Source organism: Ursus arctos, unplaced genomic scaffold (assembly GCF_023065955.2).
Source record: "Ursus arctos isolate Adak ecotype North America unplaced genomic scaffold, UrsArc2.0 scaffold_26, whole genome shotgun sequence".
NCBI lineage: Eukaryota > Metazoa > Chordata > Mammalia > Carnivora > Ursidae > Ursus > Ursus arctos.
In genome coordinates, this window is record NW_026622941.1 from 30481605 (window position 1) to 30506916 (window position 25312).

A 25312-nucleotide genomic window follows, 5' to 3' on the forward strand; every position below is an offset into this window, starting at 1 on the left:
GTCACATGCATTTCTACCATACAAAGGGCAAGGTCTGTAACTAAAGATTATTTCTTAGCCGTCTGCCCCCACTAGGTTTGGGCACATTACTACTAGATACTAGATAAGAAAGTATACATCCTTCATTTTCTTTGATTAGTTCAAAGTAAAATAAATAATATTTGACAAGAGGAAAATACTGACCTTACTCATTTTTATTTCTTTGGACTAATGAATGAAGGTAAATTAAAAAAATTCATTAGGTTATTAGCTCTACTGGTGAAAATATTTCAGATCAGTAAGGGAAATCATCACACTCCACGTCACTCACACACAAAATTTACAGAACAAGTAGTTATCCTTTTAAAGATTTTAATACATACTTAAAAATGGACAATTTATTATTACGTAATTATATAACATTGATAATGTTAGATATGTGGGTGTATATATTTTTCTTTTCAATAAAATAGTTTCATGCTTATAAAAGTCACCCTAAGTCAACTTGGACAAAGAGAACAACATACAGTAGAAATCAACCAAGTAGTAAACAGGGTATAAGTAAGGAAAAATATTATAAAGCGATTATATTGTTGACACAAAAGAAAAAAAATAAATACACTTTTCCATTATTTGAAGGCGATTCACAATCATTTCCAGGAATTCTGTGAGAATTTAAGGCCATTTGTTCTAACGAAATGCTTTAATTTAGACACAACATCACAAAACTGTTAATTCTTGTAAAAACTGTACATGCAAAAACTCTTTCCAAGTCATTGTGGACAGGCAGTTCAGCACGTAGGAGTAGGTTATCTCACAAATGTGTTGTGCACTAAGTCACGTGGTTGTGTTTATTGAACTGGGAATTTCACAAAAAACTTCCAGCCTGTGCACCCTGCATGGCAACATGGAAAGGTGATAACAAGGAGTCCGAATCAAGAGAGCCAGTATCCCTTTGAATTAAAATATCTAGACAAGGTGTAATGGAATAAAAAGTTTAAAACTTCTGCTACATGGTTCACAGTTAAATATTCTGGGTTTAGTCTTTCTAAACAGCAACAGTATATAAAGATGCTACTCGGTACAAAGTATTTTCTATGCATTGTACAGTTCACGATGTTTGACTTCCTATTATTTCTACTGAGAATTACAGAACATAAACTGACTGCAGCCTAAATTTAGAACCCAAGCTCCATGAAAAACGCATGTTCGTACAGGATGCACATCTGCTAAGCTTAAACTCCCACACTTGGCAAACAACGCAGAGGAACTCATTACGAAGCAGATGCGGCCTCATAAGACAATTCACTTAACTGAGAAATACGAAAGCATCTCTCCTTTCCCTTATTTGCAATTGTATTTGTCCAGACAGTCATTCAAAGAGATATTGCTCTTGTGATTATAGCTATTGCAATTTAGAAGACAAAGGATTCAATATTCAAAACTCTTATTCTTAAGAACAGTTATAAAAGTATTGAAATTTAAAAAGTAGTAACATGTAAACATTGATACAGAGAGACTGCTTCCCTATACACACAGCAGTCGAGGACAATAGTTGAGTTAAAAACTGTTTGTGCTTTTTCCCAACAATACATTGGAAATTAGCTATTTCTGTCCAAAAAAAAAAAAAAAAAAAAAAGGAAGAAAGAAGATTCAGAGAAGACATCCATATTTTGCTTCAAGCATTTAAACAATTTTTCTGTTGCTCATGCAACAACCGTATTTACAGTTTTGGTTTAGAAAGAGAATTAATTTTGGATCCAAGAAAGCATATTAACCAGTACTGCTGAAACCAAACTGAGAAAAGTATCTCATTCCCTGGTTCATTACCGAGCACCAGGAGCAAAGCGTTGAGTCAGCAGTTCTAAACGGTGTGTAGTTAACGGGAGCAGATCTGAGCACAGTCATATCTGAGTCTGTAACACATGTGTCGGTGGGGTGTAGGGTGGAGGCGCAGGGGATGGCTTGATTCCACGGGCCCTCATGTAGGAGAGGAACTGCTCAGGGATCTCAGCTAGGACATCTTTAGCCAATCTAGCCATGCTCAGTATGTGGTTTCCGCTTCTGTCAATATAATCCCGGAATGGCACGAACTAAAACAGAGGTGAAAGAAAGTTATTTCAGAGACTTTAGCATGCTGTTTAATAGACACAAAAAGCAACACATGTAAACATTTGGTTGAGAACCAGAGAAGCCTGGAGGAATGGTTAGATGGATAATAATTAATATGCATTTTCAAGAGATTTGATTCATTATGAACAGCGAGCTACCACAGTGACCAAAACTTTCTACTGTACATGCTTTATGTAAAAAGGGATGAAATTGTTTTCTATGTTTTTTTCTCCCAATAACTCCTGTGCCCTGATCCCGACAGGTCCATCATGTTGCTACAGGTGTTCCGCGGTTTTGAGTTCTATACCTCACTTGACTCTCAATAGGATAGAGCATTTACCTCTTCAGGGCTCGGTTTCCTGCCAATGGAGTTAATACATGCCTAAATCAGCTTTCAATGCAGAAATAGTATCCAGTGGAGGGTAAAAAAAGAAAGTATGTACTGTTGAAAAAGCCTAAACACGTGTGAAGTATTTTAAATTATTACTAAAACATCAAATCACATGTCTGAGATGTTGGTTTTTTAAAATCTGTTACTTGGAATGGAAAAAAAATTCAGCATAAGAGTTGGTATACTTCTTACTGAAATATCATCATTCTTGTTTTTACATCATATAAAAATAATTGCTCTATCTCTACGTAGATAAGCAATTATGTGAGAGCCATTATCAGCTCAACATTAAATACTCTGGCAGTCAATTGCCTGATTCTATCTTCATTTACAATGGCTACTTAAGTTACTAAACATGTGCTGTTCGAGGGCATTAGTTCGATTTCCCTTCAGAGACATGATGATTCTTGAAGCAACCTGGAAATGTTTGGAACCATTAATGTTGTGAACCCAGTAATTTTAGGTCTTAGAGAAAAGGCACAGTGAAGACATTTGATAATGTTGAACAATTTCTAAGTGTAATATTTAACAGTTTGAATTAAATCATTTTTTCTCCTCTAGAGAGAGAGAGCATACTCCCATCTCCTACTATATTATAACTGTGTTAAATTTATTTTGAAAAAGTAACTATTGACTTAAGTAGCTACTCAGGAAGTGCTTTCAGAAAAAACTATTACGAGGAAGTAGGCTTTAAAATGGTCAGATTGCTACAGATAAACCAAATTAAAATTTTAAGAAATCGAATAGCAAGTGAAATACTTTTTATGCAGTGAACACAGCCTCTTTTAAGGAAGAGCAGAAAATTACTCCTTTCTTTTTAAAATAAGACATACTGTAGGCAGAAGCAACCTATATGACTATAATTTTACCCTGTCTTGCTAACCAGGAGGAAAACTCAACCCAGCTTTCAGAAAAGTGTAGTAGAAAGGTGACAAAGCTTTCTCTTACACCTGAAGGGAGCTAAGCAAGGGTAAGAAAAACTAATAGAGCAAATATAATCTTCAACTGAGAAGAGAGCTAAGGGGATGTGAACTTGTGTGAAGTCAAATTATCTAACTTTGGACAAGACTTGACATTCTTAACAAAAAAAATCAAAGAGGTGCAAAAAAGTTAGGTTTTTTTTTTTTTTCTTTTCTCTGAAACTATAATTAGAGAAGTGAGAAAACGGGAATCAACAAGATTGAGGATTAATGAGAAAAAAGATATCTAATTGCTATACCTTACTTCATTCTTTTAAAGGGCATAGCATTTTAAAAATAAACATTTAGTATGCTTAGTATACAGTAATTATCCCCCAAAGTTTTTTTTAAGAGTTCAGTTTTTCAGAAATCTGCAGCTAATACATCCATTTGAGGGAAAGGATGGCACCGCTGGCCAGCAGTTGAGCTCACCCATTGTATGTTTAGCCCAACTCAGCTCTTGTATTTTTCTTTGCCTCCCTACCTTTACTTCTACACCGTAGACGTTAAACTCATTTATCTTTTTACCCCCTATTCTCCCAAACCCCGGAATTAGACTGCCCAGGTGCAAAGGCTGGTTCTCAGACTTATTAGCTGCACGATCTGAGACAAATGATTTTCCACTCCTTGCTTCCGTTTCCTCTTCTAAAAATGAGGATCACCATAATAATACCTGCTTTATTAGGTTGCTATATTAAGTAAGTTAACATGTGAAGTACTTAAAACAGTGTTCAACTCATAACATGTATTATATATGGTAATTATTGTAATCATCCCTACCATTACTATTCATCAACTTATACATGTATATATTCAATATAAATATGAAACTATATTCTTAATAGTTTTCTATTCACATTCACATCAAACATTAAATACAAGGAATGACCTCCTCCATTTAGCTCTATTGAATTTAAGTACAATATCAGTGTTGTCTTCTAAGCAATTCCTGGGCTTTTTGTTATTTTAAAAACACCCATTGCTTCATCTTTGCAGCAAATGCTAGGAGATGTGACAACTTTTTTAATGAAGTAAATTAAAATTCATCTTTAAGAATGTTGTGATGCTCTGGGATGTCAAAACTTAGCTTCACAACCACCCTTCTCATAATACATGCAGATCTACTCATATTTAAAACATGTTCATAAATAATGGGTAAGAAAGAAATCTTAGTTTTCAGCTGAAGAGAAAAGCATATATCACATTTAACTTAGGCTTGTTCAGTGGGGCCCCAAATTCTGCCTGCCCCCTGAATCTTGGGGGGGCTTGCCCCCAGGTTGAGAATCGCGGCCATAGAGGGTTCCTGTTACCAACACGGGTATACCTTATCCCACCTGTGTGCTGGGAGTAGACAAAAAATGTTGAGAACTTTCTACTCACTAACCAAAATTATCTAAACCTTTCCCAAAGGGACCCAACTCTTGAATCACCTCACAAGGTACGCTCCTAAGTGAGAGATGAAAATGACAAGTGACTCTTCATTTCCTTTACTTCCTTTTTTTTTTTTTTTTAAGATTTTATTTATTTATTCGACAGAGATAGAGACAGCCAGCGAGAGAGGGAACACAAGCAGGGGGAGTGGGAGAGGAAGAAGCAGGCTCCCAGCAGAGAAGCCCGATGTGGGACTCGATCCCACAACGCCAGGATCACGCCCTGGGCCGAAGGCAGACACTTAACAACCGCTGTGCCACCCAGGAGATCTGCCTTTACTTCTTCTTAACGTCAAATCTTACAGGGGTCAGGGCATAATATGCCCTCTGTAACACTATCGCTCATACCCTTCTACAATCAGTTTCCCACTCAACTTCTCAGACCACTCTGATTATTGTCTTTTTTTTTTTTTTTCTATCATTCATTTCTGATCACTGTACCCGGGGACCTCCTGTTCAAAATAATGCTCACACATTTGTGGGTGAATGCTGTTCATCAACTACCCCCACAAATTAACTTGGACCCTTAAAATGTTTAGTCTAGAGGGATAAATCGGTTTTTACTTTGCACCAATTTATCACATTCATCTGAAGAATACCAATAAATGCATTCTGCTCTGCAGAAATATACTATATCCTTGACACTCTACGTTTTTTTTTCCGCATCCCTCCAGTACAAGGAAAATGTTCCACATGGCTGCTCTAACGGCTGGCTTTGCCCATTTGTGAAAACAAGTTTTGAATCAGTTTGGGCAAATGGACTTTTAGTTGCTGTTCTGCTCAATGTTACTTGATTGTTCCTACTGTGCTGAGCTCCATTAGTGATTTTCAAGTCTAAGCCTTCAAGGTTATTATTCTCCTTTTAATGGAAAATATGATTTAAATATAATTTTTAAGGAAATGATAGGCCAACCAACAGCTGCATGCAGCCAGAAGAGATGGCACTGCATTACACACAGTGGCAATTCATAGCACAAACAAACAAATAGGAAGCCTTTACATATATTGATGTAAGAAAATAACTCATTTAAGTTTTAGAATAACAACCATAGGATCTCATCCTGCTTACTGTTTACACTATAGTCATGAGATTCATGCTTGAGGCAATGAGTATAATCACACATAAGGCTGACTAAAGTGTCCCATGTCAAGGTACGGCTGCTGTGAAATAGTGACATAAAAATGAATTTGCACCGGACTAGGCCAACAGATCATCTAAAAATAATAACTACGATTGGCACTAATACATTTATCGAGCAACTGGTAGGTAACAGGTGTTCTGCTAAAAGATTTATACAGTATCTCATTAAAGTTTAATAAGCATGTTACCCATATTTTGAGTTTACAGAAGAGGAAACTGAAACTCGGAGAGCTGGATTAACTTAGATCAGACACTTACCAGTACCCATCATTATCTGAACCTAACCTGATCTAACCCTGAGACATGAACTACTACAGTAATATGAAAGGGGAAATAGATCCTAGCAATCTTCACTAGAATATTGGCTTTTATGAGAGTAGGTGTGTTCTAACAGAAAGAACACAGGTCTGGGAATCAGAACTCTGTTGGAAATTTCCATCTACCAAATTATGACTTAAATAATTTTGCACAAGTTGCTACCTGGGCCCCAGTTTCCTTATTCATAAATTACTACAAGGCAAAAAGTGACCAGTATTTTTAGGAAGATATAATGTGCTATGTGAATAAATATTTGGACAAAGAGGGGAAATAAGTTCAGGTGTGCAGAGAGGGCTTTGTGCAAGCCTATATAATGGGAACTTTCAAAACGTAGGATTTTAATCAGCACAGATAAAGAAGAGTATTCCAGGTGAAATAATGAGAGGAAATAAAAACAAGAACAATGGAATGTGTGATGCAAATACAGTTGGTAGTCCTATTTGTCTAGACAAAGTGTGTGTGTGTGTGTGTGTGTGTTTAGCTAAAGAGGAGGACTGGGGTCATGGAGATTCTTAAATGCTATATTTAGGATCAAAGTTATACATAATTTTTGTTAAGAATTTCAGAATCAGATATTTTAAGGTTAGATCTTGACTTTACTTCTTACTAGCTACATGACTATGGACGAGAAGAATTAAACCTCATTTCTTTCTTTCTTTCTTTCATTTTTTTTTTTTTGTAAAATGTAGTAATCAAAGTACCTGCATAAGGTCGATTAAGGATTGAGTGAAGCAATACTATAGCTGTTAGCCTGCCTAGCATACAAAAGGAGTTAATAAATGACTCAATATTATTATACGAAGAAGTTGGAAGCCACTTAAGGTTTGACATGATAATGAGAACTCCATCCACTACCCTCAACTTTCTGCTAAATCTCAGCTACCTTTGGCTTTTGTTATTATTTGCAGCCTTAGGCTTTTGTTTGCCCACTTAAAAATTTGGGTTCCATTTTCAGTGCATTAACCTAATTTGCTTCAACATATAAGAAATTGGAAGTAATGAAAAGGTAAGAGAGCCTAAAGGGACCGGGTTTTCTGATAACATTTTAACCAGCAGTATTTACAGCATCAATTGTGATGGCTTAGATAATTTTCTGATGCTGGAGACTGACAGTATTATCCTCGGTGTGCTCTTGTGACCCCACTACTCTAAATATTCAAGAGTATTTCTATTCCTGAAAATAAACTCATTTAAAAAACATTTTACTTGGGGCGCCTGGGTGGCTCAGTGATTAAGCGTCTGCCTTTGGCTCAGGGCATGATCCCAGAGTCCTGGGATCAAGCCCCACATTAGGCCCCTCCGCTGGAAGCCTGCTTCTTCCTCTCCCACTCCCCCTGCTTGTGTTCCCTCTTTCGCTGACTGTCTCTATCTCTGTCAAATGAATAAAATCTTTAAAAAAAAAAAAACTTTTACTGGATGGTGGAACCTGGAAAACTGTGATGGTGGAATATTTTTATTTTTATTTCTTTCAGAGCGGGGAGGGGCAGAAGGAGAGAGAGAATCCTTAGCAAGCCCCTCACCCAGTGCAGAGCCCAGCGCCGGGCTTGGTCTCACAACCCTGAGATCATGACAACTACCCCTTACAGAAGAAAATAGTAGCAAGTTTCTCTTAAGCATCATGACAATGCCATGAGATATGAGGTTGCCTCTACTGATTTTGTAAAAGTTCATTACAGGAGCAACATAACACATTCCAAAGAACTTCAAATTCATACTTCCCTTCAGTAATTTGATTTTTTGGAAACTGTGAGTCAGACATTATGAAGAGCTTTTAGATAAAGTGTAATTACTTAGACCTATAATTATGCTAATAAGGTTAAGGTGAATAATCATGTGTCTAATTATGAAAACAAAACACCACGGGATACTTAAATAAATGACCACATCATCATGTTCCTTTTCGCAGCTGCTTTTTTTTTTTTTTTTTTTTAAAGATTTTATTGATTTATTCGACAGAGACAGAGACAGCCAGCGAGAGAGGGAACACAAGCAGGGGGAGTGGGAGAGGAAGAAGCAGGCTCATAGCGGAGGAGCCTGATGTGGGGCTTGATCCCGGAACGCCGGGATCACGCCCTGAGCTGAAGGCAGGCGCTTAACCGCTGTGCCACCCAGGCGCCCCTCGCAGCTGCTTTTAACCTAATCATTCATGTGTGTGTGCTTTTTACTCTACCAAGAATGATAGGTTAAAAAGTTTAAATCATATTTAACTATCTTTTAAAAAAAACCTGTTCTACAGATGCTTCCATTTTAAAACTTAATTCTGCTGCCTGATAAAGAACAATGCTTTTTAAAATCTTTATCAATATTAATCCTTATATTAATATATTTACAGATTATTTTCTATTTCTCCCTCAAAGCATTTTAATCATTTTTTGTTGTCTTTTACTGAGTTCTATTTCAGAAATGTATTTTATCTACATGATCTCACTTAATCTTTACAACAATGCCAGAACACTGAAATTTAGAAAGCTCATTCAAGTTATCACGGTGAATAATTCAGGATTTGAACTAATTCTGCAGCATTCCAAATTCTGTGGGATTCTCTTAATGACTGTTCTTTGGGTGAATGTATAAATTGTCATTAAGGAGATGATACTGAAGTCCATTGTTTGCTCCTTCAGAACTTTCATAGCATGTGCTGAGACCTTTGCTTTCCTATTTAAAAAGGTGCACTTCACAGCTGTTTTTCTCTTGTAAAAACCTAAAAGATACGGAAACTCTAATATGTAGCCATTTAGTTGAATTAACTGCTTGCTTTCAATGATAAATGTAAACTATATTGATTGGCTGCTGATTTTTTTCTCTTCTATTCACTCCCAGAATAGGTTTTAGTTACGTATTTTTCTTGATTTTAACAGGTATAAATCATAAATACTACATAAAATATTATGTTGCTATTATTTTGTTATATATCATATTATTATATAATTACCTTATATCATCTCTATATAATTACATTTAAAATGTATAAAATTTATATTTTTATATAAATTTCTATATTTACATAAAATTTTAAGATCTATTTCTCTACCTTTCTAACCATAATCTAGGGAGAAATATAAAAATATCTAGTTTTGGTTTGTTACCACTAAATTCATTTAAATTGAAATGTAATCAGGTATCTTAAAATATATTTAGTCTTTGTTGAGGACTAAACAATGAATAGATAAGCGTCATTAAAAAGTCTGTTATGTTTCTACCTTCTAACTTTACCAAAGATCTCAATGATATTTTCTGGCAATATTAAAGTAGGAAAAGACATTTATTAACATTTCTATTTTATATATAATGAACCTGAAATACAAGAAATACTCTCTTGTACTTATTCTAGGCCCTACTTGCCATGCATCTCATAGCGAATCAACCGACTAAATTAAGCAGAACCTGAGAGTCCTGCTTTCGGTGTAATTTATTTACAAATCAGAGCCGACAGGCTCCTCACAATGAACTAAACAAATAATTTCCATAAAATTTCTTACCTGTACGATATCCCTTTCAGCATATTTTCCCCTGGAGGAAACTCTTACATCATCTCCATCCAATTCAACCATCGCTTGAAAATAAAATAAGACCATTTATCCAGTGCATTTCAACAATGTACTTAAATAATGCAGGCGATAGGAAATCAAGATGTCTGAAGACGTAATGCGTCCTGTGTCAAGGAAGAACGCTTGTTGACCCCTTCATCTCCTCAGTCATTCTGCCACAAAACTTGACTGAGTGCAAATTTTACACCTGAAGAAAGCTAGCCAAGACCCCATGTGACCCTTTGAAAGATGGATGAGCCAGCGTAGTATGGGTACAGCTCCCCATCCTAGAGGTTCTCAATTCTGGGTTATACGCTTACATGACTGATTGGGCAAGTGATGCTAACCATTCAACTCCTGTCATCTTTCTCATTTAAGAAACTTGGCACTAATCACAGAATTTCCAATAACAATTTGAACTTTATTCTCATGGAAAGTACAACAAAGCTATGTATCCATATCACCCAACTTCTACTTTATTAATGGATTTTAAAACAAAGAGGGATTTGCTCTGCCCTACATTGACTGGATAAAGTATGACTTTCTGAAGTTTTTGTTTTTGTTTTTGTTTTTTTTTGGTGGGTTAAGAAATAATGTCAGCATTAGAGAGATCAGCTGGTATTTGTGAATGCTGTGATATAAATGGACAGCTGGTAATAAAGTAATGTTATGCTGCAATTAAGAACATTTTCCAGAGTTTATTAAGTTTTCAGTGAGAATTCTCTAAGTAATTAATTACATGAGGAATGCTAATTTGTATTTAAAGTATAATTCTATTACTGATAATTCATTTTGTATGCACATGACATTCACCAGACTCCGGAGGGCCACTTGCAATTATAATGTTTGCCTCTTCACCCTCCAAAAACCACTGCTCCATCAGAATACAATCCTCACCTTTTCATTATTTTCTTTAGTGCTTGGATAATGCATCTGGGTTAAAAACATCGTTTTCAATTTTACTTTTCTACACATGTTCATGAGCCAACATCTGGGCTGAAACAAGTGCACATAAATGATAGAGCCACCACTCAATAATTTGCTTAGATATACAATACATGTCATAATTTAATAAATGTGTATATTATCAATAATAAGGAAATTTATTTAAAATACAAAAGATCTACAAAACAAATGAGCAAAGGGAAAAGAAAAGAGTGAGGGAGACAAAGTGAGAAACAGATTCTTAATTAAAGAGAACAATCTGATGGTTACCAGAGGGGAGTTGGGTGGGGGGATAGGTGAAATAGGTGGTGGGGATTAAGGAGTGCACCCGTGGAGATGAGCACCAGGTGATATATGGAAGTATTGAATCACTATATTGTACACCTGAAACTAATATTACACTGTATCTGAACTAACTGGAATTAAGAAGAAGAAGAAGATGCAGAGGAAGAAGAGGAAGAGGAGGAACAAGGTGAAGGAGGGGGAAGGGAAGGAGAAGAAGAAAATTACAAAAGATCTATTTTTCTTCCTTACTTATTAGGAATGTAAATAGGAGAAGTCATTATGCTCAAATACTTTCAATTGTTAATTCCTTTCTTTGGTTTAGTTTTGCTTCAAAATTTCCTGTGACTTTGACACATAAATGTACAGTGATAGTGAAAAGCCAGCAATTGCAGGAAGTTCTCCTTTACTAACAGAAAACAAGAATTTGATGACAATCTGGGTCTCACCTTCCACAATCCCCTATAATCTCCATCGGTCTTTGTGAATGTTTCATTCCAAATAAGGAAAATGACAGTTATTCAGGCAATAATGCATTAGAATGCAATCCTATAAAATAGCACCCACTTTTCAGCATATCCTTTGGGTTAAAAAGCTGCAGGGAGCAAGAATCGGAGACTACACTTTTGAGACCAAGGAGAAAAGACACGGTGTGGAAATGGTGGAAGGGTCCTGTTCACCCTTCAGGTTTTCACCTGCTCCACAAAGAGCAAGAGACTGTAAAGCCCCAGTTCCCCACAAGTACTTCTCCTTGGAAAAAAACATTTTTAAGAGAGAGAATCGCACTTCTTTCTAGCTGTGGGAGACACAATGAAATTAGAACCCCTTCTCTTTCTCCCCTTCTACTAACTCAGATCAAAGTAGGTAGCCTGATGCTGCTTTGACTTTTTGCCTTTTAAGGATAAAGAAATCCTGCCTGGAGAAACCTTTCTTCTCAATGAAAGTGCTTTATGGAGGAGTGAAAAATCACTGGGGAAAAATTACACAGAAAGTTTTAAATTGTTCTTTTAAAATACAGAAACGAGACATTTGAATACTCATTAATTGAATACTTTATTCCGAATCCCTCTACCTTCAAAAAACAGATGACAAGTCTGCCTTTCTTGCCCATGCAAAGAATGTCGTTCTTGTTAGACTTGTGCAGATGTTGGATTTAGGTGGTTAACTGATAAAATGTGCGAGTTTTATCTCAGTCTTTCCTTACGTCAGTTTCTACGTGTGGTATATAAACTTACTCAACCTTAGATTGGGAAGTGTCGCGAGAAAGGCTCTTCCTGACAGGATAGCACAATCTGAACGTAAGTCACAGATTTTCTATATGAAAATGAGTATTAGCGATGGAGAGAAGAGAGGAATTTTGAGAGGAGAGAAAGAAAACACTTTAGAGAAGCACCTGTGTCTCCTACTGGAATAGTCTACTTTTCCAGTACTGTCCTGCAAGAGTTTCCATCCTATTAAAACTTTTGTCATGGTGAGAGCAGAAGTTGGGTGTCGCAGGACCCTATTTCCCTGTCCCCATGTTTGCCAGAGGAAAGTGTCACTCTAATTCCCAGGAAGGAATTCTATTGGGAAGGCAACTTCCCTCTTTGTCTCAATCTTCACTCTCGGAAAGAGGACTGACTGATTCATGGGATTACACGGGATTCCTAAAATGAGAAGGGACTGACTCTGAAAGCCCTCTCACTAGGAGCAGCCTATCCTCAGTTTGAATGTAATTTCTCCCTGTGCCATGATTCACAGGCCAGGCTCAGCCCTTGTAGAGAGGAGGCCTGGAGACAAGGCTGAGGTCATTCAACCTTGGTGGAAAAATAGTGACGAGTCTGATTCTGTGCAGAGGTTAACCCAAACTCTCAAACGTCGCACCGCTAGTAATAAAAAGCTTATATTGTGGTCTCTGAGTGATTCCTACATATTTTCTTTCCAGTTTGGGAAGTCAGAGAGGGAAATGATGAATTCGGGTACCTTAAAATCCTAATAAATAATTCATTGGGAACCAAAGAAATGAAGAAAATAAACAGCTGTGGCAGCTGGGTGCGGGTAGTACTGCTGCTCTGAACGGAAATATGTGAGCAGAACGAGACCAGGAAGGGTCAGCGGCTCTGTATTCACACTTGTGGGCAGGCTCTACAGGAACGAGTGACTGAGGTGAGCTCATACACCTAACCACAGGCTCCCCCAGGAGTTGGGGAGACCCGGGATCCACCCAATGAGAGGTATGTCCTGAGGCAAAAGCAAATTAGTAACCGACGAAGACGGCATTAGTGAACCCCAGCCATCAGCAAGGTCTGTGAGTCACAGTCTATCGTAGATTAACGCAGATGATAAGCACACAATGCATTAACACGGAAGATGGCTCTTGGCTGTCCTGTCTCCAGAAAGGCTGTCCCAAATGCATGCCTGAAGTACAGTGCAAACAGAAGTGACTATTCAGAGGCGGAGAAAATATTAGCAGAAGCAGCAGCAGTCAGAGCGAAATGGCTTTTCCTTTAGACACTGGAAGATTCTAAAGATGCAAAGCATGACCAATCAAGCATGGTATCGAAGACAAGGAGTTCCAGGGCCGGCAGTGTAACACCTTTGCCTGTGGTGCTTTCCCTGAGATTGGCACATCTGTACTATCCTTAAGGAGGCGGCTCTGGTGGCTAAACGAGGAACAGCCCCGTGATGACCGTAGCGTTAACCACGTAAGTGCCTAAATTAACCTGCGATGTACCAAAGGTTGTTCCAAATATTCTAAAATTATTCTCATTTCCAAAGTCCCAAGCTAAATGAATTGTCACTGTTAAAGTCAAAACACCTGAAGCAGGTGACTGCTATGCATGCAGTCGCCACGGAGTTCTCTCTGAAAGGAATTCACCAGATGACTGGGAACAGATTATCCTTAAAGAAGTTTACCCAGATCACTAGTTACACAAACACCTGTCACTTAATTGGCATTTGAACAAGGCCTGGGCCCAAACACAGAACTACCGAGTCACTCAATTTAGCATAATTTGATAAAGCGTCATTAAATCTCAGATGGTCAGGTCCATTTTCATTTTACTTCGCTCTTTCATATGACAGAACTTATATATTTATAAAGCTAATGTCTATCAACTCGCCAGTGTCTGAAAACCCATTAAAGTAGCATATTATGCTTGTGTTAACATCTCTCTTCACAACCTAATGGTTTATTAATTTAGGGTTCATCCTCAAGGGTTTTTAGTGAACCCAGAGTGTATTTTGCCTTGGGAACAACCACTCAATTTATCACTCTGTCAGTCGTAAAAAATATTATTTTGAGATACAAACCATCACTAATGGAATAGAAAGCTACATGTTGAATTAATCTATACCAGAGAGATAAGGCCCTAGTCGGAAGACAATCTTTTCATTTGCTCAACTTGATCGACTTCATGTGAGATACCTATGTCTATACATACATGGACATTATTTACGATCCACATTCATATTCACATTCTTATATATAAGAAACAGTGACTAAAGCATAATGAATCAGAGTAAATAAGCCCCCAAGGAATACTACTGAAATTTTATCACTTACCATCAAATTCTGCTGGTCCAACACCTACTATAATTATCGACATTGGAAGTTTTGAAGCCTTCAAAGAGAATACACATCAGTTCACAATTAAGAAATTGAATTCTGAAGAACAGAATTGAGGTTTAAGAAGAAAATAATATACTGCTTTGATATTTTTTCAAGATGTTCACAAAATAGGTTTGAACATATTTAAAATTAACAGAATAATATGCTCGATTCTACTCATTCTTTTTGAACTCTGTACACATGTTCGTCAGGAACGACCGGCCTTGGACAATATAAAAAATAAAAAAGTATTGCTCATCTGCTTTCATATGCTATTCTCAGCCAACATCTTCCCAAGCTGACTTTGGGTATCTTTGGTCACTTAATTTATGTTCTTGTTCCTCTCTAAACGGGAAAAAAAGGCACTATAGTTTGAAACAATGGTACCCTACTCTATCCCATTTACACCCAAGGGTAGGAAACGCAATTTTTATAGTAAATGAGTCAATACAAATGATAATAACAGAAAGTTATTATTAGAATGATTAAATTATGTATTAAATATCCATGAGATTGTGAGGGATACTGAATATTTGATGCAATAGCAAATTTTCCCATTATAGGTATCACACTATGTAATCATTTGAAATAATTTCATGGTCAGAATGTGAGATCTGGCAACAGGGAGATGGAAGGCTGGCGTGACCACATGTGCAGCTATGAAGGTCATCAAATTATGAATCATTGTTCCTCAGCACATCATGTCTTTTTAGTTTCAGCCTAAATTATTAAGTTCCTATTTTAAAGTGCACGCTAATGCCACTGACCAGAACATAAAGAAAATCAAGATGACTTTCACCCCTGTGTCTAGTTATAAAATAACAAATGTGTAAGCCTTTGGCGCTGCTTTTTATGTATGGATTTTCTAAGTATATGTCTATAATTCTTCCCCACAGGCGACTTTTTCCCCTCCACCAAACAGCTAATTATATTTTCCCTATGCTATTAATAATTATGATAAGAAATTCATTCGCACAATCCATTTTTACTAAATGCCAACTTTGTGCCAAACATTGCTAAACCTGGAATAGCAAGATAAGATGTAATTCTATAGATTACAGTCTAGTAAATATGGATTTTATAGATTCTAGTCTTATAAAGAAGACAATCAATTAATTGGATTTTATAGATTCTAGTCTTATAAAGAAATCAATTAAATAATCATAAAAATAAATACTTAGGAATTATGACAAGAAGAATGGTTTGTGAATCAAGTCCAGTCCTTTCCAGTTCTATAGAAATAAGAATGTCAGTACAGTTGTGTAACTGAAATGTAAATATAAGAAATATTCTGTACAAATTGTAAGATTGTGTACCAGGACATCCAACCAGAAGTAAATTCACTCATGTGCATGCAGATGATGCTATTACCTTATTTATTTTTATTTGGGGGGGATAATTGTTACACCTCAATTATCCACACCCCTCAGGGTAGTCCTTCAGGATTAATGGTACATGTGCATTCGAGTTGTCTGGATAAGGTGAAGAATGCAGTCAACTGCAGAGCCATAGGCATTTTGTTTCACTATGAAGTCAACGAAAGTCAACTCTGCTTATTCAACCTAAATAGCACCATCCTGTCACTTAGCCAGCCCAAGACTGAATGACCCCTACTCACATTGACTATGGACTCCTTGGTTTGAGCCATATCCGAGATAACACCATCTGTCACAATCAGGAGCACAAAATACTGGGAACCGTCTTTTACAGAAGAGGCATATCTAAAGCAATGAAAGCAAAAGAATACCACAGAAAATAAAACAGTTCCTCTGTATGTGATGGTTACTAAATATAATTGCAACAGTCAACAAATCTTTAACTCAAGAAAATATTTAAGCATATGTTAGGAGTCTATATTTTGCAAGCTCTCAAATCATACATTTTTCTGAAATAGCACACGAGAATAACAGCAACATTGCCACATGCCAGCACACAGACATGCCTACCTGCCCTAGAAATTCATTCACTAATAATAGGTGAACTGGATGTGGATATGTTTAACACAAAAGAATGGATATAGCTTGCAGAACAGGTATCCTGGCCAACACATTATGTGTATGATCGTCAGTAAACTACTTAACTACCTAAACTTTATCTCCTCGCCTTTAAGATCAAGATCACACATATTTATATTATTAATAAAGAAACTGCACTCATGCTACTCAATCTATAATACCATTTTATAAATGGTAGCAAGAATCATAAGTGTTTTTTGTTTTGAAATAGACACAGGTGACGCTTGCACAACATTGTGAATGTGCTGAATGTTAACCAAACTAACCTTCAACAAGGTTACTCTTACATTACGTGAATTTCACCTGAATGAAAAAATGCAAGAAACACTTTTTGACATACCCATAGTTCAAGTTCTTAATATTTGTTAAATTAATGAAAGATGGGGGAAAGGATACCAAAGGCAAAAATTAGGCATATAATAAGAACATAGTCTAGTACTTGAAGTTTATCAGAGTTCTCATCAAATAATAGTAATTTACAGGAGAATTTTATGAATGTTGTGTTTTATTATATCTCTTTTTTTTCCACTGTGTTCTACATTCTGGGTGTCTAGATTATATTGTCAACAATAACAACTTTTATGACTTTTAGTATGTAATTAGTGTACAGGTCATATCTAGTAATAAGCAAGCATTATTGTACTCTTAGGAGATATTACACAAGAAAACTTAGGTCTACTTCTGTAAAATCATTGAGTATTTATGTATCATAGAATCATAGGAAAATAGCAACCCAGAAAAACTGGGTTCAAGAACATGTCCACTGATTACCAATAAAACTCCTTTATAACCTGAAGTACCCAAAGGGATCAAGTTTGAACAGATCAGGGACAGACCAATAGCATAATACGTCAGGGCAAAACTTATTCTTAGAGAGCAGAATGAACAACCAGATGGACAAGAAAAATATGTACAAATTTGCCATACTAGAGAAACTAATAATGGCTCATGCAGCTAACAAAATGGTAATTTTATAGACTGATCAAGAGAATACAGTAAGTGGCATGTTCACACCCTTATAATATAAAGATAGCATTGAACTGGTTCCACAATGTACAGCCAAAAATACTCCCACAATATTCAACAACTGATTTTCAACATTAAGGAATTTATAAGTCTGATGGTAACACAATCAATGAAAAACAATCCCAAGCAGATCTGAGACTCTTCTAGTTCATGATTAACTTTTTTCTTAATAAAAGAACTCAGATAATCTCCCTTAGGTATTCATTTTTAATTTTTAAGTACCCATTATTTTTTAAAAAGCATTTCTTACTATGCTTCAGAAATACAGGGTTTCATATTTCATGTGATTAATGGGAAGCTACAGTAGTGAGAAATGCTTCTACGAGTACAAGAGTGTGGCTTTTCTGCTTTTCCTACCAAATGATCCTCTTAAAATGGCAAATTTTTACCAGATTTTAAAACTATACAGAAATTTAAACATTACGCATTTTTATAAATATCATTCAACTGGCTTAACTAATTTTTGAGGGGTGGGGGTATTAACTTTTATTTCTCTTTCAACACTTCTGAACATCCATAAAGACTCAGTCGTTAGTATATTTTTTTTACAGCTTTATAGAGGTATAATTGGTATACAAAAAACTATATAATTAAGGCATACATTTAGATGAGTTCAGACATGTGTATAAATTCATGTTACCATTAAAACAATCAAGGTAATAAATATACCACTCCCAAATTTTGTGTCCCTTTGTATGTGTGCCCATGGTCAACAAAACAAAACAATTAACAGGAAATCTACCCTTTAAAAAAAATTTTAAGCTCACAATATCTTATTGTTACCCATGGGCATATCTTGGCTGTTGTGAATAGTGCTGCAGACATCTCTTCAAGATCCTGATTTCAACTTTTTTGGGATATATACTCTGAAGTGGGATTTCTGGTAGCCTATTTTTATTTTTTGAGGAATCTCTATGCTGTTTTTCATAGTGGCTGCACCAATTTAAAATTCTCACCAACCACGCAAAGAGTTCCAATTTCTTCACACCCTTGCCGACACTTATCTTTTTGCTTTTTGATAATAGCCATGCTGACAAGTGTGAAGTGATGATGATAGTTCATTGTGGTTTTGTGGTTTTGATTTGCATTTTCCTGATGATTGGCAATGCTGAACATTTTGCATATACCTGTTGGCCATTTATATGCCTTTTTTGAAATGTCTGTGCCAGTCCTTTGCCCATTTTTAAAATCAGATTAGTGGTATTTTTGCTATTGAGTTGTAGGAATTCCCTGTCTGTTTTGGAAAGTAACTCCTTATCAAATATATAGTTCTCAAGTATTTGCTCACACAGGTTGCCTTTTCATTTTGCTGATGGTTTCTTTTGCTGTGTAGAAATGTTTAGTTTGATGTAGTCCCACTTGTCTATCTTCGCTTTTGCTGCTTGTGCTTTTGGTGTCATACCCAAGATCATCACCAAGACCAATGTCAAGTTTTTCTCTATGTTTTATTCTAGGAGTTTTATCGTCTTGGGTCTTCTGTTAAATCAATTTTGAGTTAACTTTTGTGAGTGGTAATATAAGGACCCAATTTCATTCTTTTTCATGTATATATCCAGTTTTCCCAACACCATTTATTAAAGAGACTATCCTTTCCCTATTGTGTCTACTTGGCACCCTTGTCAAAAGATCAGTTGGCCATATATCTGCAGGCTTCTGTCTGAGCCTCTCTCTTCTGTTCAACTGGTATATATGCTTATATATCAGTGCCTTGCTGTTTTAATTATCGCACCTTTGCAGTATATTTTAAAATCAGACACTGTGATGCCTCCATCTTTATTCTTTCTCAAGATTCCTTCAGTTTTTGAAGGTCCTTTGTAGTTTCACATATATATGATTTTTTTCCTATTTCTGTAAGAAATACCATTAAGATTTTGATTGGGATTGCAGTGAATCTGTAAAACACTTTGGGTAGTATGGACATTTAAACAACATTAATTTTTACAATCCATAAACATGGTATGTCTTTCCATCTGTCTGTGTTTTAATTTCTTTCATTGACGTTTCATAGTTTTCACTATAAAAAGCTTTCACTTCCTTAAGTCTATTCCTAAGTGTTTTTATTTTTTGGTGCTATTGTAAGTGGGATTATTTTCTTAATTTTTTTTCAGATAGTTTGCTGTTAGTTTAGAGAATGCAACTTTTTTTATAGGTTGATTATATGTCCTGCAACTTTACTGAGTTCATTTATCAGTTCTAATAGGGTTTCTTTTGTTTTGTTTTGTTCAGGTTTTAGGGGTTTCTACATACAAGATCATGTCATCTGCAGAGATAATTTTACTTCTTCTTTTACAATTTGGATGGTTTTTCTTTCTTTTTTTTTTTTATCAATTGCTCTGGCTAGAACTTCTAGAACTATGTTAAATAGAAGTGGGAGAGTGGGCATCCTTGCCTTGTTGTATATGTTAGAGGAAAACTTTTAGTTTTTTTTACATCATTGAGTATGTTAGCTGTGGCCTTTATTGTGTTGACATAAATTGCTACTGTACCTAGCTTTTTGATAGTTTTTTTTTTTTTGAAGATTTTATTTATTTATTCGACAGAGATAGAGACAGCCACCGAGAGAGGGAACACAAGCGGGGGAGTGGGAGAGGAAGAAGCAGGCTCATAGCGGAGGAGCCTGATGTGGGGCTCTATCCCATAATGCCGGGATCACGCCCTGAGCCGAAGGCAGATGCTTAAAGACTGCGCCACCCAGACGCCCCTGTTGATAGTTTTTATCATGAAAGAGTGCTGAATTTTGTCAAATGCTTTTTCTCTATCTCTTGAGATGATCATGTGATTTTTGTCCCTTATTCTGTTAATGTGGTGTACCACATTTATTGATTTGCATATGTTGAAACATCTTTGCATCCCAGAAATACATCCTACTTGGTCATGGTGTATAATTCTTCGAATGTGCTATTGTATTCAGTTTTCTAATAATATTCTGAATATTTTGACATCCATGTTTATCAGGGATGTTGGTCTGTATTTTTTTTTTGTTTTCATGTGGTGCCTTTGCCTAATTTTAGTATCAGAGTGATGCTGGCTTCATAAAATGAACTTGGAAGTATTCCCTCTTCCATTTTTTTGGTAACAGTTTAAGAAGAATTGGTATTAATTCTTCTTTAAATCATTGGTAAGATTCACCTATGTAGCCACCTAGCCCTGAGCTTTTCTATGTTGGGAGATTTTTGGTAACTGATTCAACCTTCTTATTTGTTATTGGTCTGTGCAGGCTTTCTGTTTCTCTTGATTTATTCTTGGTACATCATATGTTCCAAGTTGCCCAATTTGTTAGAATACAATTGTTCATAATAGTCCCTTATGATATTTTTTATTTCTTTGACATCAGTTTTAATGTCTTCTCTTTCATTTTTTATTTCAGTCTTTTCTCTTTTGTTCTTAGTTTAACTAAGAGTTAATTTTATTTACCTTTCAAAAAACCAATTCTTGCTTTTGTCAATTTTTTTCTATTGCTTTTCTATTCTCTATTTCATTTATTTTAAATCTAATCATTATTATGTCCTTCCTTCTGCTAATCTGTGCTTTTTCTCCTTTTAGTTCCTTGAGATATGTTAAGTCATTTAAGATTTTTCTCCTTTATTAACATGTGGTATTTATCACTGTAAATTTGCCTCTTAATACTGTCTTTACAGTGTTCCTTAAGTTTTAGTAGATTGTGTTGTCATTTATCTCAAGATATTCCCAGTTTCTTTTTGATTTTTTTCTTTGACTCAGTGGATATTCAGAGGATGCTCATTTCCATTCATTTATGACTTTTTCTGATTTCTTAATTTTTTCTACTGTGTTCAGAAAAGAGACTTGGAAGGATTTCAAAACTTAAATTTAGTAAGATTAGCCTTGTGTTCTATATTGCAATCTATCCTAGAGAGTGTTCCATTAGTGCTTGAAAAGAAAATGTATTCTGGTGCTCTGGAGTGGAATATTCTATGTATGTCTGTTAGGTCCACTTGGTCCAGAGTAGTGCTCAAGCTTGCCCTTTCCTTATTGCTTCTGAATGACCTATCCATTATCAAAAGTGGGTACTGAAATCTTCTAATATTATATTACTGTCTTTTTGTCCCTCCGGATATGTCAGTTTTTGCTTTATATATTTAGAGGTGCTTTGATATTGAGTGCATACACATTTATACTGATTGTAACTTCCTGTTGAATTGACATTTTTTAAGAAAAATTTGATTCTTCTTAATAAAAATTCTATTTATTTAAGAGATACAACATGATGATTTGATATACACATATATAGTGAAATGACTATTAGAGTCAAGCTAATTAACATGTCATCTCCTATCATAGCTCCCATATTTACTTTGTTAGCAAGTTTCCAGTATTCAGTATAGTATTTAACTACAGTCATCACACAACATATTAGATCTCTAGACTTATTCATCCTGTATAATTCAACTTTGTACCCTTTGACCAATATTTCCCTATTTTCCCTTCCCCCCTTCCTTGGTAACCACCATTCTACTCTCTACTTCTATATGTTCAACTTTTTAAAAATTCCACATATAGGTGAGATCACGCAGTTTGTTTTTTTTTTCCCCTTTCTGTGTCTGGCTTATTTTACCTAGCATAACATTATCCAGGTTCATCCATGCTATTACATATGGTAGGGCTCTCCTTTTTAAAGGCCAAATAATACTTCATTTTTTGAAAGTTTCTCCCACTATCAGAAAATACAGCATTCCTATGAAAGCTCTCATAAGCAGAAATGCTATAAAGTAAAAAAGCAATTACCATTAATTTATATGGAACTTTTTTTGAGTGTTCCCAGACCTAAAAAATAACCTATCCTATCTTAGGCTTTTCTGATACCTTAGGACACATCTTGCTTACAGGTGCACGGTGGAGATAAAGCACAGATACTCAAAGATACAGTTCAAAGCTAAGGCACTTTGACACTGATGCTGAGTGTAGTTCCCAGGGAAAGAGCTTGGTGGCATCACTCTCAATGCTTGTGATTCGCGCTGCTTCTGTAACAGCTTGCTGTAAAACAAGCACTGGCATCTATAAAAGCAAACATCTCTGGATTTCTTTTAGTTAGCAAAATACATCCTAATGTAGGTTTTTTGTAAAAGCTGAAGTGGCGTAATGGGAACTTTTGAAAAGCGGAGGATACCTGTCCGTATCAATTAACAGATCATATACACTGGCCCTTTTATTATGTAATGCCCTTCTTTGTCTCTTGTGCTAGTTTTGACTTAAAGGTCTATTTTCTCTGATGTAAGTATAGAAACTCCTGCCTGCTCTCTTTTGGTTACCACGTGCATGGAGTATCTTTTTTCATCCCTTCATTTTTGGCCTATGCATGTCCTTAAATCTAAGTTGGGTCTCTTGCAGACAGGATATAGTTTGGTCTTGTGTTTTTATCCATTCAGCCACTCCATGTCTTTTGATTGTTGAGCTTCATACATTTACATTTTGGTTTTCTTTTGATTTACCAGAAAGTATACCTAAAAGAAGGGGAGAATATATTCCTGCTGCCAAAAGAGTTACGAACAGAGCCTGAAGCAGATATAGTAAACTAAGAATTTCTCTGAAGTTTGTTGTTCTATCTTAAGAATTCATAGGAATTTTACATTTTATTTTATAAAAAATATGTTTGTATTAATGCTTTATATTTCCTAACTTTGAGTGCTGTAGAAAGATAGGCAAGCTTATTGTGTGGCTCTCATTACTGCTAGATACATGAATTTGAAAATAAATTTCATTTTAGTCTTTATCATCATAAGCACGATAAATTAATCATTTAAAACTTGTCATGGTTTCTATGGCATTTGTGGTATGCATTGGCATATTGTTGCACTTTGCAAATAAATCTAAGTTTTAAACAAAATCATATTGTGTGCTACCATTTCTTCTAATTTAGTCTATTTTAAAGTATTATATATCTGTAATAAAATAATTAAAATGTTACAGAAATGTGTTAAGTAGAAAGTAGAGGTTGATCACATCTCAATCTGTCTTTAAAGAGGTAACACTGATATATAATCTTCAGATTCTAATTAGATTTTAAATGTATTAAAGAACCTTGCTGCTTAAAGGAACCTGATGATGAATCCTTTTGTAAATTGCATAATTAAAACTCTTACTATTAAAAGCCTCTTAAATGTCTTTTTTCAAATATAGGCAATGTATAATTTATATTTTAATATTACTAGGGTAAATCTGAGAGAGAGAGGTGAACTGTTGTCAGGGTTTTGGAATTCAAACGCATTCCCCTGGAGTCTTTGTCAAGGAACTTTCTGGGACTGTGTTTATAAAATTCATAAATGGTTGGCTCAGATTTGTGGAATATTCTCTCAGCTCATTATTAGTTCATAGGAATAGAGAGGGCAACAAGATAAGAAACTGACTCAAGAATGTTTTATTTAAGTAGTTTAATTTTGATATACATAATGAATTAAATATTCATATTAAATAAAGGGGTACATTTAAATATTTCAATACAACATAACATGGTAATTTTTTTGCTACTAAGTTGTTACCCAAACTAGTTTTGGCAGTGTAATGAAGTGACCCACTGTATCGGCAATCATATGTAGTTCTGTTGCACTTTCTTTTATGTGTGTTTACCTCTGGAACTGAGATAAAAGGGTTTAAGTATGTAAGGCATCATAACATAGTTACTTGGAATAAGATTAGTCTGTTTGGAATTTTAGCTGCACCACAAATGGCCACTCTTACATATCCATTTTGTCATCAGGAAAATAGGAATAATAACACTACTACACCTCTTAGAGTTGTTGTGACGATTAAAAGAAATATTACAGATGATAGCACTGAGCATATTGCCTGAGATAGATTATGGGCTCAAAAATGAAACTTAATTTTACTTGCTTATCTGGATCTAGATATCCAGAAACAAAAATCTAGTCAATAGGTAAAAATTGAGAGATTCCTCTTAAAAGCTGAAATGTGACAGCCTCAGAACAAGTAACTGGTTAGGCACAAGAAACAAATGACTAGTAGTTAGGAAACAATACGTATTGTTTAAGTCAAGTGAAGAAAATAGTAACATTTTCATGATAGCCTGAAAAGATCATTGATATTTTCATTGGTATATTAGACTATTTTGAAGTAATAAGCTGGTAAAATATAGCAACAAAATATATGTCAAATAACTTGAAGTTACTGAGGGAGGTAGAATTCTAGACGAAGAGAAACCTTTGAAAAAGTGATCTAAACAGGAATGTAAAAATAGTAATTGCCATATCCAAGAGGGCACCAAGGTCAGTGGGGGATGAGTAAGCCCCACTTTGTCACAACCACGTCTCTATAAACACATGATTTCCTTAACACCTTTCTTCCTACTATTATTAATTAATGAGATTTAAGCATAGTGTTATAGACATTAGATCTCTTAATAAATTCATAGACGGAAAGGATTTCTCTGATTTTAAATTTGTTTTCAATGTACAACATATGGTGATACATATCTTTCAGTAGGTGCGATAGTCTTATGTCCACTTGATTAAGCTATGGTAGCCAGTCTTTTAGTCAAACCCTAATTAAGGTATTCCTGTGAAGGTATTTTGAAGATATAGTTAATATCTACAAATGGATGACTTTAAGTAAATGAGATTATCCTC

At 35.5% G+C, this 25312-nt stretch overlaps 1 protein-coding gene across 3 annotated transcripts in view; it reads right to left on the minus strand.

The window, feature by feature from the left end:
• Positions 1-337: 337 nt before the first annotated feature.
• Positions 338-25312, minus strand: part of CPNE8 (copine 8) — a 211950-nt gene continuing 186975 nt past the window's right edge. For all 3 annotated transcript variants that reach the window (XM_026502116.4, XM_044385555.3, XM_044385556.3), the window contains 4 exons: positions 16292-16394; positions 14629-14686; positions 9810-9883; positions 338-2072 (listed from right to left, as the gene is read on the minus strand). In XM_026502116.4, coding sequence (XP_026357901.1) covers positions 1884-2072; positions 9810-9883; positions 14629-14686; positions 16292-16394 — 424 coding nt within the window. In that variant the 3' untranslated portion in view covers positions 338-1883. The remainder of the gene's footprint in view (positions 2073-9809; positions 9884-14628; positions 14687-16291; positions 16395-25312) is intronic.